A 15,459-nucleotide genomic window follows, 5' to 3' on the forward strand; every position below is an offset into this window, starting at 1 on the left:
GAAATGAGTAAAACAATGTCATGAAAATACGTTTGTAAATTATTAAAATAATTTTCGTCTCATGAGACGAAAATTATTTTCATGACATTGTTTTACTCACTTCCCAAAAACTACAGCACCTCAGCAAGTAATATTTTCAGGGAAGCTTTCTACTATCATTATCTTCAAACTGTATAAGTTTAGTGTAAATCTGTGGACATTTTGTTTTTTGTCCAACAAAAGTTACATAGACCCTTTAAGCTGCTGTATTGGGCCCTTGAGTCCAGGGATTGAGGCAGACCAGTGGATGGGGCAAGAAAGAATCTGTGGGGACCTTGCAGGGACTTTAGGGCAGGAGACCACAACGGGCTGAGAAGTACCATGGCAAGTTAGACCGAGTCTGTCTTTTAACAAGATTACCCCCAGAATTACAACTTTCTGTCGTTAATTTTTCTTGCAGTCCTGTATTGCACCTTACTGAGCCGCGCCCAAGATGCCACCGAGAAACAGCGAATCGAAGACAAGATGAAGTTTGACCCCACCCTCGCCCCGATCCTCCAAGCCCTGACCGAGACAGACAAGGAAGACATCATCAAGGAGGAGAGAGCGAGGCGTGCAGCTGCGAGGCAGTCCAAGGTGGATGCAGACCTGGATGCCATGGAAACAGACGAACCGGAAAATGTAAGTTTTTTTTTTTCAGGCATCGGCTTAGGCTCCACGTTTAGTCTCTGTCTGGTGTTAATTGTGCTAAATGACACTGCTCCAAAATTGCCCCAAAAAGCTTGTGTTCAAAGGTCAATTGTACAAACTCTTTACTACCATGAAGACTTCTTTTTAGAGCATAATACGGTAACATTGTTAACGTATTGAATTTCTTGTTGATCTTGTAATGTCGAAGCCATTGGACACTTTCTGAACAGACAAAAATTAAAAGTTCACAGATTTACAAATAACATACAGGGTTTACAGAAGGCAATGGTGAAAGACTTCCCTTGAAATATTATTCCATGAAATGCTTTACTTTTTGAGAAAACATTAAAACATAACATTTATTTTAAACACGTGTCACGACACAGCGAAATGTGCGGAAACAAGGGTGGGTTTTGCTGTTATTTTCTCCCGACTCCGATGACTGATTGAGCCTAAATTTTCACAGATTTGTTATTTTATATAAAAGTTGTGATACAGGAAGTGTGGGCCTTTGGAAAATACTGTTTACCGATGTTGTGCAATTGCTTTAAGCAGTACTTTCTGCTTAACAGATTGATGGGTGGTGATGATTTTAGCATATGATGATTAAATGTTTCTCAGGGACGTAATCCTGATATCCTGATGAGAGAAACCACTGATGCTAATTGTCCCTCTGTCTATGCCAAACTCTGGGCCCATTTTCATAGATCTGCTAAAGCTGGTTTGGTGTCAAACATTTGTTCGCTTCGTAATTTAATACAAGTTTTATGCAATTGTTTTTGTATCAAATAATAAGCCACAAGGGAAATTGGCTTGGTTCATTTGTAAAGATCTGGGGTTGAACAAAGACAAATTTACTAGAGTGGGATTTGAACCAACAATGTGGATTAACAAGCTGCACTCTACTAACTGAGCTATCTAGCCCTATGTTTGCCAATATATTTGTCAGGGACGCCAGTCAGAAGCCGAATAACCATTAACTGCCGTGTAGCCAGGATCACACCCAAGTTTACGCTACAACCTGGGCAGCGGCAGCCAGGGGATCACACATAAGGGGATGCAACTTTTTATTTCAGATATCAAGTAACAATGACAAACCAATAGGAAAACTGACTGGGTAAATTTATTGGGGAGGAACAACAACAATATGACTTGAGCAAAATTTCAACAACGACCTCTGGATAAACGTGCCATGCAATTTTGTTTGTAACAGGTATTACAGCCAACAGAGATGCTTGATATAGACGACCTTGTCTTCGCTCAAGGAGGTCATCTCATGGCCAATAAGAGATGTCAACTCCCTGATGGCTCGTTCCGTAAACAACGCAAGGGATACGAGGAGGTCCACGTTCCTGCACTCAAACCCAAACCGTTTGACGACGCTGAGGTAGGTTGCTGAAGCTCTTGAGTTCCTGAACAAGATTGGGCATTCTAGATAGCAGATTATTTTGAAGAATTTTTAGTTTGAGGAGAACGTGATTTGTAAAATCACTGTCAAACTTATTAGTTCCTGTTATGCTGGATCTCTACAGGCAGCTTTGAATTTGGCTTAGAGCTGTGTCAAATGTGCATTGAAAAAATTGACTATTATTAAATATGGCCTTCTTTATGGGCAATTTGAATTTTGGTTTTAAGCTCTGCAAATGTTATGATTATTCTATGTAGCGGCGTGGTTCGCCAAGCAATCCTGCAAGGAGTATTTATCAAACTTGCCTCGTTATTTATGCTTTATGCTTAGATGTGCTCAAAAATGACCTTCATTGCCATAAAGAAAACTTACTTTATTTTGAGCTGTGTCAAAGGTCCTATTTTGCTAAGTGGTTTGACAACCCAATCATTCAAGGATTTGATAGAATGTCTATAATCAGGCATAATGCAAACATGTGTATTTAAAAAATGCCTACCATTGTTCGTCAAGATGGCTGAAAAAATAATTGTACATTTTCTTTCATCTTGCAGTCATTAGTCCCGATAGAGAGACTTCCCAAGTACGCTCAGCCGGCCTTTGAAGGTTTTAAGAGCTTGAACAGGATTCAGAGCAGATTGTACAAGTCAGCGCTAGAAAGTGATGAGAATCTACTGCTCTGTGCCCCAACGGTAAGTAGAAACTAAAAAATGTGCACTTGGAATATTTTGCTCTGTGCCTCAACTGTGAAAAAGATAGAGAAATAGGCGAATCAAATCTTTTGCTCTGTGCCCCGACAGTCAGTAGAGACTGACATATTTGCAAATTGAATCTTGTGCTATGTGCCCCGACTGTAAGTAAGACCCAAGAAACTGACATTTTGAATCTTTTGCCTTGCCTTGACTGCTTGTAGGAGCTGAAAATTACTGAGGAAATGGGGGTTAGCTCCGAGTCAAATTCTGTCTTGTTCAGAGAGAAAATGTGATAGTAGAGTTTTTTGTTATACTTAATTGAGAAAATCAAAAGGAGCCTTTCCTTAAAAGTTTAATAGGCAAGTTACAAAGGCATTAGACACGTTTGGTAGTATTGTCAAAGACCAGTATTCTCACTTGGTGTATTCCAACATATGCATAAAATAACAAACCTTTGAAAATTTGGGCTCAATTGTGAGAGAAAGATAAAACCCTTGTTGCACAACTTTGTGTGCTTTCAGATGCATAATAAAGGCTTCAGCTGAATTATTTTATTATTTGAGTGAGAAATTACCTTTTTCTCAAACACTATAATACTTCCTCACATGTTTTATACCATCAACAGCTCTTCATTGCTCGTTACCAAGTAAGTTTTTGTGCTAACTACCAAAAAGTGTCCAGTGACTTTAAGAAACAGACTGCTAATAAAGCTGCCTTGTAGGATGTGTACCAATTCAAAGGGTTACCTTGTAGTCCGTACATTGATATAAATGTTTTTTTTGTCACTGCCGTACAGGGAGCCGGTAAGACCAACGTAGCTCTGTTGACAATCCTGAGAGAGATTGGAAAAAACATCAACCTGGACGGCACCATCAATACGGATGTCTTCAAGATCATCTACATTGCTCCCATGAGATCCCTGGTACAGGAGATGGTGGGAAACTTCAAGAAGGTCAGTAAACACCTTCATTTTTACCCGTACTCATATGGTCTTTGGCTAGAGACTCTCACAGGGTCCTCATTATTCCTCCAGTCTTAAAGACAGTGGACACTATTGGTTATTGATAAAGACCAGTCTTCTCACTTGGTGTAGCTCATCATATGCATAAAAAAACAAACCTGTGAAAATTTGAACTCAATTGGTCGTCAAAGTTGCGAGATAATAATGAAAGAAAAAAAACCCTTGTCGCACGAAGTTGCGTGCGTTTAGATGGTTGATTTCGAGACCTCAATTTCTAAACTTGAGGTCTCAAAATCAAATTTGTGGAAAAATATTTCTTTCTCGAAAACTACGTCACTTCAGAGGGAGCGGTTTCTCACAATGTTTTATACTTTCAACCTCTCCCCATTACTCATTACCAAGTGAAGTTTTATGCTAATAATTTTGTCGAGTAATTACCAATAGTGCCCACTGCCTTTAAGTCATTCAACACAGCCAAACTTTTTGATATTTTCTAAGATCAGTACTCCTCACCCAGGGAAAAATGTAGGGTTTGGTTTTGGTGGTGTTGGTTCTCAAACACATTCTATGAAAGAGATTTCACTGGAGGTGGTGGAGGGTGTTCCTAACGAAGAATAGACTTTTCATTAAGAACAGCAGCTTTATATGTTGTTGAACAGGATTGAGTAATGGTTGACAGCTGGAGGTTGTTTTCCAAGACTTAATCGTTCTGGGAAAAAAGAGTTTGCATTATCTTGTGAGTTGGAATTAGGAATTTCTAGTTGGCTTGAGTGCCTTCGCATGCATCTGTCAGGTTTGGGGTCAAGATGCCCATTTATCATTTTATAAAAGCAATTTAGTTTATGTGCTTCCCTTCTGTCCGTTAGTGTTCCCCAGTCCACATGATTATTCCCTCCAACAATCGGATGAAACCAAGAGATGAATTTTGGAGGACTCTGGGACTTCTTGGGTCATAATTAGAAAAAAAACGGTTGTTGTTAAAATTTTGTTTTGTTTGTCTGCCAGCGCCTTGACTCGTACGGCATCACTGTCTCCGAGTTGACCGGTGACCACCAGCTGTCCAAAGACCAAATCCACGGTACACAGATCATCGTTTGTACTCCGGAGAAATGGGACATCATCACGCGCAAAGGCGGAGAGAAGACATACACACAGCTTGTGCGGCTCATCATCATTGTAAGTATTTCTTTCGTATTTCGCCTGTATATTGTAATACTTTTCAGAGATGTTTATATTTTATTTCGATGTATTTTTCTATAAATGGTAAATATTTAGTGTTATTTTTATAAAACATATTTTTAGACACGCAAAACCAAAACGCATTTCACTGTACAAATATTTGTTTTTTTACAAGTGACAATAAAACACTATTCTATTCTATTGTAAGTCAATTTCATAAAGAGTCAATCTTCTAGTTGTCAGTGAACGGACCATTCAACCAATCTAAACATTTCACCTTTGGTCACTTTTTGGTGTGAAAAAAATATTTCAGTCAGTCAGTCAATCAATCAGTTTATTTTCCACAGTTTCAAAATCACAATCAGTATCAAATCATAGGCAATGTAAGTTGGAAATTAAGAAATAAATAGTCGTTTGATAAGATTAATTAAATGAATAATAAGCATTGACATTCGTGAAACTGTGGGGGACCCATACAGAAGCAAAGCTTGTAAGGGTATGGTTCCCTGAGCAAGCTTGTGCATTGAGCCGATAATTATTTAAATTTATGTGTTGTGGAATATAGGCTTACTTTGATTGTCCTAATTGGAAGGAGCAATTTTTATGAGTGTGACACACTGCCCTCTCTGTCTTTGTGTATTTTGGGCGCCTTTAAATTTTGGAATTCGCGGTTAAAAACGCCAAACCACTCGGTCTCACTCAGTTGAAGCAGCTATCGCTGAGCGTTTCTTTCTCTTTTATGTTGATTTGTTTTAATATAATTTTAAATGTAGCTTACTGCTCTATGATCAACGCTAAGACAATCTAATTGCTGTGTTGATACTTGATGAAAACACCAGCGTGCTGCATCTCCGTGTGTACAAGCGGTATCTTTGTTTCCGCCAACCCAGTTGTAAATTGCTCATTCATGTAGTTGTTAACTAGCACTGTGTATCTCTACCTACATCCACCCTCTATCTTGGCGTCTCTGTGTGTATCAGTACACAGTTTGTACGTATTATTGGAGGAAGATTAATCCATGCTGAAAAGCCTTCGGTGCCGGGGCCTATCATTGCCCCACTGCCATCCTCTAACAGCATTACAAATATCCAGTGTCGAGAGTTGAAACCAAAGATCTTGTTTGCAAGGGACCTTGGTACTCGATGCAGCCATCTTGGCTTCTCTTCCAATCAAATTCATATTACCAAACAGGATAAAACAGTCTGGTGCTTTTTTACCTATATTGAGAATCAGAAGTGGTTAATGGACTTGAATGCAAGGTACATGACAGAAGATGGTGGCGGCATGGTAAAGGTCTATAGGTGAATCAGTGTGTTTCTATAATGATTTGTTTTCCTTCCATAGGATGAGATCCATCTTCTGCATGACGATAGAGGTCCAGTGCTGGAGGCTGTCATAGCAAGGTAAAATTGTCAACACGTCATTGTTGAAATTTTTGTGGCATGTCATGGCGGAGCGGAACTCAAGATAGCCGGACTCAAGCTCTGGTGTTTCTGATCAGCAGAGTTTGGGTTCGAGTCCCGGTTGTGACACTTGTGTCCCAAGCAAGACACTTGACAATTATTGCTGTGGTGATTTTAGCATATGATGATTGAATGTTTCTCAGGGACGTAATCCTGATATCCTGATGAGAGAAACCACTGATGCCAATTTGTCCCTGGTTGATGTTTGTTTATTTTCGAAGGGCGTCTTGTTTTCTCCAAAATTTGTACAAGTAAAGAGCTCTTGGTGTTACTGCAAACCAATTGTAAATAAAGAACTCTCTGTAGGTTTGAAGTTGTGATTGTATACCATGCTCCATATGTAGTAGAGAGTGCCCCTTGAAAAATTACCATACTTGAACACACTCTTTCCCTCTTGTACAGACAGATACTAGGTATGTTATTGGCATAGAGCTATATATATTGACTATAGCACTAACTTGCTCTGCGTTTTGAAGCCATCCTGGGCGCAGACATGTTTGAGGTGGTGCGTGACTATGGAACGATTTTAACTTTGAGAGAACACACATTGCCGCGATTTTTTTACTTGGCGGCGCGTGCGCTTTACAGACGCGACTGCCCATTCCTAACTAATGATTGCCTAATTAATGATTGTGCTAATTGATGTACTAAAAAAAAATATGCGCGCCTCAAGACGCTCGCAGTTTGAACGCTCATCAGCAGATTGTGCGTTTTACATTTGCTGCATTTTTGGGTTCGATGACACATAGAAAAGAACAAACGCACTATCATGCAAATAGCCGTATGGTTATTGGCCTCATGACCAGCGTGATAATGTAAAGCGCATTATACACTTATTGTAAAATGTGCTATATGAGAACTAGTTATTTTTTATTAATTAACCCTTTGGTGCACAGATGAATTTTAAAAAAAAGTTAAAAAGTACATGTTCAACAGTGTTTTTCTCAAAATTGTTCAATAGCATCCCCTGTTAAACATCACACCAAACATTATCACACTAGTCATTTAGCCAATAACATACCTAGTATCTTTTTGTACAAGAGGAAAAGAGTGTGTTAAAGTAATTTTTCAAGGGGCACCATCTACTACATATGGAGCATGGTATACAATCGAATGAGGGCGGTAGATTTGGGGGTGTAGTTTTTAAGTTATGACTGTTTATAAAAGTTCAATTTAATGTGTGTGCACTAAAGGGTTAACTGTTTCATTATTTGGCATTATTTCTTTCCACCAGAACAATCCGCAATATTGAAACATCTCAAGAAGATGTACGCCTCGTCGGTTTGTCCGCCACGCTCCCCAACTACCAAGACGTAGCTACGTTCCTGCGTGTCAAGCCGGAGAAGGGGCTGTTCTTCTTTGACAACAGCTTCCGCCCCGTGCCGCTGGAACAGCAGTACATCGGTATCACAGAGAAGAAAGCCATTAAGAGATTTCAGTTGATGAACGAGATTGTGTATGAGAAGGTGATGGAACACGCCGGCAAGAATCAGGTTGGTCTTCGGTCTCAATCCACCCTCGCCTTGGTCAACATTAAAGGGACATGTTGCCTGGGATGGGTGAATTGGTCTATGAAAAGCGTTTGTAACTGTTTCTTATTAAATGCAATGGTTAGAAAGATGTGTTAATAGGAGAATACAATGATCCACACAAATATGCTTCAAAATTGTGTTTGCAAAGTAAAAGGAAAACCACACAATTTTAAGACATAATTCAGTGGATCATTATACATGTACTCTACTTAAAAAACATTTCAAACCTATTCTGGCCGTGGTGATCCTAGCATATGATGATTGAATGTTTCTCAGGGACGTAATCCTGATATCCTGATGAGAGAAACCACATGCTAATTGTCTCCTGTAGGTGTTCGATTGATGGCATTCTGGAGGGCCTTGAAGTTCCTCCAGAATTTGTACAAGTAAAGAGCTCTTTCTAGGTTTGGAGTTATAGCAGTTATAGACAAATATGTCGCAGAGTAAGCTCTTTTTGAAATGTTCCCAAGCTTAGCAATTTTTTTCTTTTAAAGCAGTGGACACTATTGGTAATTACTCAAAATAGTTATTTGCATAAAACCTTCCTTGGTAATGAGTAATGGGGAGTTGTTGGTAGTATAAACCATTGTGAGAAGCGGCTCCATCTGAAGTATCGTAGTTTTCAAGAAAAAAAGTAATTTTCCACGAATTTGATTTCAAGACCACAGAATTAGAATTTGAGGTCCCGAAATCAAGCATCTGAAAGCGCACAACTTCGTTTGATACCTTTTTAATATCACGTTTTAGCTTTTTAATGTCTTCTTCTATGGTCACCTTGCCAGTTAGTTAAGAATTTTAGCATAGATAGGGTTAGAGGTGTCTGTCTCCTGAAAAGGTCAAAACATTACCGATGCCAGCAGAGATAGGTCTATGTAATAAGTAATTAATCAGTTCTCTGTTGGTGGGACAGACGTATCACCATACTTTTGTTTGGGCACTGGCCTGGTGACCAGTCTTTTTTCTTTGTCGTTTTCTTCCACTCTGTGCTTTTTAACAAGTGTTCTGCGCCTCTGATCATTTTGTATGTAAGGGACGCAACATAAATTTTAAATATTATTAAATATTATTATTACATTACTTTTGCGGTTGATATCTTTTTAGGTCTTGGTGTTCGTCCATTCTCGTAAGGAGACGGGGAAGACGGCTAGAGCTATCCGAGACATGTGTTTGGAGCACGACACGCTCGGTCAGTTTCTACGTGAAGGGTCGGCGTCCACCGAAGTACTCCGGACAGAGGCTGAACAGGCCGAGGTAAAAAAGCTTCTCTTCTAACTTTAAGATAAGGGATGAGAAATTTCAGAGAAATATTATGATCCTTCATATGGTTATCACAGGTTGGCTTTACCTGTAGCCAGACTGTACACTACTTGGAGGTAGATCAAGAATCAATTAAAGAACAGACCCATCTTTCTCTATGGTGTGTTTGTACTCCATTGACTGACAACAATGCTAACATCACTGGCCTCGGGCCTAGGTTCCAGTGTAAATTTGAAACCCAATGATGTAAGGATCTCTCGTAAGAAAAAAAACCACAAAAAACCCCACAACTTGCTTGCACTGACAATGGGGTGTCATGGCCAAGCAGTTAAGAGCTCCGGATTCAAGCTCTGGTGTTCGATCAGCAGAATGTGGGTTCGAAGTGTTCTTGAGCAAGACACTTTAAGCATAAGCTTCTCTCAACCCAGGGGTGAATGGGTACCAGTGAGGGCAGAGATGGTTCTTGTGATTGATCTAGCCGAGTAGCGCATTTGTTGCACAGACTGTATAGTCCCCTGTGAGCTGAGATGGTTTAAGGAATGATTAAAGGCCCAGTGACCAGGGGTAATAATGTGAAGTGCTTTGGGAAGCCCTTTGCGCGTGAAAAGCGCTATATAACAACTAATTATTACTATTATTATTATAATGTAATTCACAAATCAATGTGATACCCGTTTGTTGTTTCAGAACCTGGAGTTGAAAGACCTCCTGCCGTATGGTTTTGCCATCCATCACGCCGGTATGAATCGTGTAGATCGAGCCTTGGTGGAGGATCTGTTTGCTGATCGTCACATTCAGGTGCTTTGTTCAACGGCAACGCTGGCCTGGGGTGTTAACCTGCCGGCGCATACAGTCATCATCAAAGGAACACAGGTACGGATTGTCTTTGGTTTTTGTTATCTCGTTGGGACGTGTGGGAGAAATCTCTACATATTTTGCATTTCATACTTACTGTATTTTTGCAGAGTATTGAAGTTTCCTCATCTTGGCTGAGTTGATTAGAGCATCAAAATCAAGTTCTGATGGCCGACTCATCAGAGAGTTGGTTTGAATCCTGGTTGTTACTAGGCCTAGTCTTGAAGACTGAATGGAATTTGACTTGATAACCTGTACCTGCTAAGCAATAAACTTCTGTGTTTAGAATGTTTCTGCTTAATAGATTAAGAAGTTGGTCCCTGGCTTTTTCAGACTTCAGGCCTGATACTTCACGAAGGCAACAAAGGTGATTGCCTCCGTGTCCCCTGGTAATTGCCTTGATGCCCTTGAAATGCTCCAGTACAAATTTGCAATTTCATTATAGGGTGCCCTTTACCAAGAAGAAAATGCCTTGAGGCCCTGGCCCTTTCAAGAACGAAGCATACAGCCCTGAGACTTGCTGTGCAAATATTTTTTCAGACAAAGCTGGATATATTGAAGTGATATCTGGTAAAATGTAACACAATGTCACATACAGTAAGCAATGCTGGCTCTACACACACCTGTTACAGATTCATGCTAGATATAACTTTCTGGGGAATGCGAGTCATTCGAATTAAAGTGACCAGTTTTTAACAAATTTACAACTGTATGACTCGATCATTGACTAAAACATTTCCTTCCGTCTTCAGATCTACAATCCAGAGAAGGGGCGTTGGATCGAGCTGGGTCCATTGGACGTACTCCAGATGTTGGGGCGTGCAGGGCGCCCTCAATACGATACAAAGGGAGAGGGTATTCTAATAACAGGCCACAGTGAGCTTCAGTATTATCTGTCTCTCCAGAATCAGCAGGTAAGAATTGGGAGGCGAGACGTCATGGATCAAAGTCGAAAAAGTAGAAGTTGGGAAAATACAAAATAAAAGAAATAGATGGAAAAATTACCAAGGAAAAGGTAACTGATTGTAAGGCTTCTCTGATTCAAGTTTGGGGGCATCTTTTTATTTTGAGAAAAAATATAGAATTAGCTGTTGCAAATAACTTGCCAACCAAAAGGACCGATGGTAAAAATATTAAAAGTAGTTAATGGTATAACGTTTCGACCCAGTCTTTTTGAAGGCTCGTTTTTACATGACCTTTTGTACATGACCATGCTGCTTCGATGTGAAATGTTTCTTCAAAAAGTTTCTCAGAATGCTGTAGGCTTATAACCAAATTAGTTTTTAATGCCATTAATTTTAAAAGTTGAAGATCAAGTGTATACCACACCTTTACTTGTCAGATTTTAAAATTACTTGATTCCTTTTATAATTTCAGCTTCCTGTTGAGAGTCAATTTGTGAGCAAGCTCGGCGACAACCTCAACGCCGAAGTCGTCCTCGGCAACATCCAGACGATGAAGGATGCCGTCACCTGGCTCGGTTACACCTACCTGTACATCCGCATGATGCGCAACCCAACCCTCTACGGGATACCGGTCGACGGCAAGGATTCCGATCCGTACCTGGAGAGCCATCGGATTAATCTGATCCACACAGCGGCGTGCCAACTGGATAAGAACAACCTGGCCAAGTACGAGAGGAAATCCGGACATTTCCAGGTAAGAATTCCCCACAGGTGACATGTTGCCACTAGTTGGCAGTGGATAGTACTTTTCCATAGACCTTTTTGCAAATACCTATTGCACAAGCGCTAACTGTTGAATGAGGTGCATGCTGGTCTAGTTACTGATCAAACATGATCGCTAGCTGGATCAGCATGCCCCTAATTTCACTCCTAATGCGCCTGTACCAAGTATTTGCGATAAGGTCCATTGTTTGCGTAGTTTTACAAGGAATTCTTACAAGAGCTCAAGGACACAATATTGTCATGACAGGGATTCGAACCCACATCCTGATGACTAAACCACTTGACCATGACACCCTATGAAATATATAGGACTTTTCTTTAGGTGGTTTCTGTCTGGTGCCCACATCCTCCCTATGATTATCACAGGTTGGCTTTACCTGTAGCCAGACTGTACACTATTTGGAGGTAGATCAAGAATCAATTAAAGAACAGACCCATCTTTCTCTATGGTGTGTTTGTACTCCATTGACTGACAACAATTTAAGTTCAGTAAAAGTTTAGTATAATTTGTGTTTGAATTTGTGTGATGTTTGACGCCTGTGATTTGTTCTGATTGCGTTTTCTAGGTGACCGAGTTGGGTCGCATTGCCAGCCACTACTACTGCACCAACGACTCCATCTCAACCTACAACAGTCTCCTGAAACCAACCCTGAGTGAGATAGACTTGTTCAGGGTCTTCTCTCTCTCTAGTGAGTTCAGGAACATGGTCGTCAGAGAGGTAAGACTGTCGTCACCCCCCCCCCCCCAAAAACCTTTGCCCCACCTAATTCATTCAACCATTATTTGGTTTTCCTCTTACATTTTCATATTCCAAAGGCACTTTCATTGGAATGTCTTAAAGTCTTCGGGAAAGATCTGAAGTGGCACCAAGGCCAAAACCAGGGGCAACAGAGGCCATGGCCTCCCTGTAATTCCAGAGCTGCTCACTCTGGTTGCCCCTTCTATAGGTTCATTGCTGAATGGTTAATACAAACAATTAATTTATTTTCAGGAAGAGAAGCTTGAGCTGACTAAACTGCTGGAGAGAGTTCCAATTCCCATCAAAGAGAGTATTGAAGAACCCAGTGCAAAGGTAACCCCTTGTCCTAATTATGCAGTAACTTATGCACTCATTTAAATATGTATATATTTTAATGAGGTTATATGAATATTTATAAACTTGCAGATCATATCTACAATGTGATATTTGAAATCCTGTTAAATTCTTTTTACCTAATGCAGTCATCTTTTTAATTCTACGTTCAGAAGATAATAGGTCTTTGCTTGGTTTTTTAAAGCTGTGTTTGATAGCCCTAATGGTAGCTTTTGCTTAGGTCTTCACTAGCTGGTCCAGTGTTTTTCAAATATTTGTGCTTCTTGTTTGTTATTTATATGACTTTTGTGAAATTGCTTGATGTGTTAGTTTTTATACGTACGTAGGTTTGTTAATTTATCTTATACTTAGTAAGTAGCTCTTTTATGTTTTATTTTTTAAGGTTCCTTTTTATTTTGCACACTACAAACTAATAATTTCTTGTTGTTTGAACCAATGTGACCAATAAATAAATGAATTAATTAATTTAATAATGTTTCCACTGTAAGCCACTTCACACAATCTGTGTACTCTATTCAGGTAAACGTCTTGCTCCAAGCATACATATCTCAGCTCAAACTGGACGGATTCGCTCTGGTGTCTGACATGGTCTACATCACACAGGTTTGTAGAGATCAGGTTCCCTGTATACACCATCATGGTGATTGTGTTGATTAATGTGTCATGTGAAGGGACCAGACTAATATCTTACTTCCAGCCTCACTTTGGTTAAATATAGGCAAAAGGAGGGAAACTCAAGATGGTTGGTCTGTCCTGAAAATTTGTGTTTTATCCCAGCATATGATGATTGAATGTTTCTCAGGGACGTAATCCTGATATCCTGATGAGAGAAACCACTGATGCTATCTACCAAGTGCGTAAACATCACTTAAGTTTGCATATTTGGCTCGGGCAAGTTTGAAACATTGGTGCAGTAGTTTGAAACTTGCACAAAGAGCTACCCAATGCTAGACATAATTTCAACATTTTCCCCCAGGTTTTTTTGATTTTTTTAACAGAAAGTTACAATTAAAAGAGTGATGACGTAGTCTTAAACTGTCGTTTGAAACCTTGCAGGTTCGGTGAACTTAATTGCATTGCTGCTACCCCTGCAAATAAATAAAAAAAGCCTGTTTAAGACCTTGTCGCCGTCTCTGTTATTCCCATAATTCCAAATGTTACCACATAAATTTGGTTGCAGACTTTTTCGCAAAGCTTAATTAAATATCATTTGATGAACTGACAGTTTTTGACGGTAGTTTTCTTTGATGTCCTTTTCAGTCTGCTGGCAGGCTGATCAGAGCCATCTTTGAGATTGTTCTTCACAGAGGTTGGGCACAACTGACAGACAAAACCATGTCACTGGCTAAGATGATTGACAAACGAATGTAAGTATGACAGGTCCAAAAGAGAAATGGGTTTACAAGGTGCTGCGGCTCAATCAATATCCAACTATACCAGAAACATCGAGGCAAACCCCTTCTTTTAGCGATAGGTGTACTGGATTCTTGTTCTTTCCCAATAATGGTTGTTTGATCCTAGCATATGATGATTGAATGTTTCTCAGGGACGTAATCCTGATATCCTGATGAGAGAAACCACTGATGCTGTCCACTATTTGCCCCGAGTGTGTAAACAATCGCAGCCAAATAAATGTTTGCATTTTTAGTTTGTGCAAGTTTGAAACATTTGTGCGATTTGTTTTAAACTTGCGCAGAGAGCCACTTAGCACTCAACATGGATAGAAGTTCAATGTTGAGTTGAGGTGAGCTGAGGCTAAACTATGAGATTGGTTCTCAACCATTGTCAACTAGGTTCTTTTACGTGCATTACACAACACTTGGGACCAATGGCTTTACACCCCATCTGAAGGATGCCGCAATAATGGTAAAGTGTCTTGTAAGTGTCATGACCGGGACTCGAACTCGGGCTCTGTGATCAGAAACACAAGAGCTTGAGTCTGGTGTTCTTATTTGCTCTGCCATGATCCTTGGCACAGATTTGTTTTGTTTCGACTTCAAAGTTCAAGACATGTGTTGTTTCCTTTATTTGTATGTAATCTCCTTACACATAGGGAAGACAATATTCATGTTTTTTTATCATGGCAATAAATGTTTGTAATCCTTAATCTGCTTTTTTATCCAAGGTGGCAGTCGATGAACCCACTGAGACAATTCCGCAAGATTCCCGAGGAGGTCGTACGAAAGATCGAGAAGAAGAACTTCCCCTGGGAGCGATTCTACGACCTGGGCCCCAACGAGATCGGTGAGCTCATCCGCATGCCCAAGATGGGCAAGACGCTGCACAAGTACGTCCATCAGTTTCCCAAGCTTGAGCTGGCCACCCACATTCAACCGATCACCAGGAGCACGCTAAGGGTCGAGCTGACCATCACACCAGACTTCCAGTGGGAAGAAAAGGTTCATGGCAATTCAGAGGTAAAGTCGAGGCTGATATTTTGACAATTTGTTTATGTAAACTGCCTCTTTGTTCATTGTGAAAAGTTCTCTCAGAAGCCATTCAGAATTATCAACATTTAACATTTTTTAATGTTTGTTTTGTAAATGTTGACCCAATCAGCGTTTGAAAACAATTCTTTGTGTTTTGTCCCTTTAAGTTCTGAGCATGCGCACATAATTTGAACAATCATTTTACTTGGTAGGTCTGCTGCCTCCTAGCGTCTAA

The 15,459-nt window shown here is 40.0% G+C and overlaps 1 protein-coding gene and 1 non-coding gene across 2 annotated transcripts in view; both read left to right on the plus strand.

Annotated features, from left to right (window-relative positions):
- LOC117294452 (U5 small nuclear ribonucleoprotein 200 kDa helicase-like) overlaps positions 1 to 15,459 on the plus strand; it is a 47,599-nt gene that overhangs the window by 9,730 nt on the left and 22,410 nt on the right. Inside the window, exons 9-24 of the mRNA XM_033776858.1 lie at positions 440 to 660; positions 1,883 to 2,056; positions 2,629 to 2,766; positions 3,563 to 3,718; positions 4,733 to 4,903; positions 6,251 to 6,309; positions 7,604 to 7,862; positions 9,003 to 9,152; positions 9,846 to 10,031; positions 10,766 to 10,927; positions 11,391 to 11,672; positions 12,268 to 12,420; positions 12,694 to 12,774; positions 13,315 to 13,398; positions 14,056 to 14,162; positions 14,921 to 15,212. Coding sequence (XP_033632749.1) covers positions 440 to 660; positions 1,883 to 2,056; positions 2,629 to 2,766; positions 3,563 to 3,718; positions 4,733 to 4,903; positions 6,251 to 6,309; positions 7,604 to 7,862; positions 9,003 to 9,152; positions 9,846 to 10,031; positions 10,766 to 10,927; positions 11,391 to 11,672; positions 12,268 to 12,420; positions 12,694 to 12,774; positions 13,315 to 13,398; positions 14,056 to 14,162; positions 14,921 to 15,212 — 2,675 coding nt within the window. The remainder of the gene's footprint in view (positions 1 to 439; positions 661 to 1,882; positions 2,057 to 2,628; positions 2,767 to 3,562; positions 3,719 to 4,732; positions 4,904 to 6,250; positions 6,310 to 7,603; positions 7,863 to 9,002; positions 9,153 to 9,845; positions 10,032 to 10,765; positions 10,928 to 11,390; positions 11,673 to 12,267; positions 12,421 to 12,693; positions 12,775 to 13,314; positions 13,399 to 14,055; positions 14,163 to 14,920; positions 15,213 to 15,459) is intronic.
- Positions 5,857 to 5,992, plus strand: LOC117295195. Its single transcript, XR_004519659.1, has one exon. It is a non-coding gene; the product is annotated as a small nucleolar RNA SNORA57 (small nucleolar RNA).

This window comes from Asterias rubens, chromosome 9 (genome assembly GCF_902459465.1).
Source record: "Asterias rubens chromosome 9, eAstRub1.3, whole genome shotgun sequence".
NCBI lineage: Eukaryota > Metazoa > Echinodermata > Asteroidea > Forcipulatida > Asteriidae > Asterias > Asterias rubens.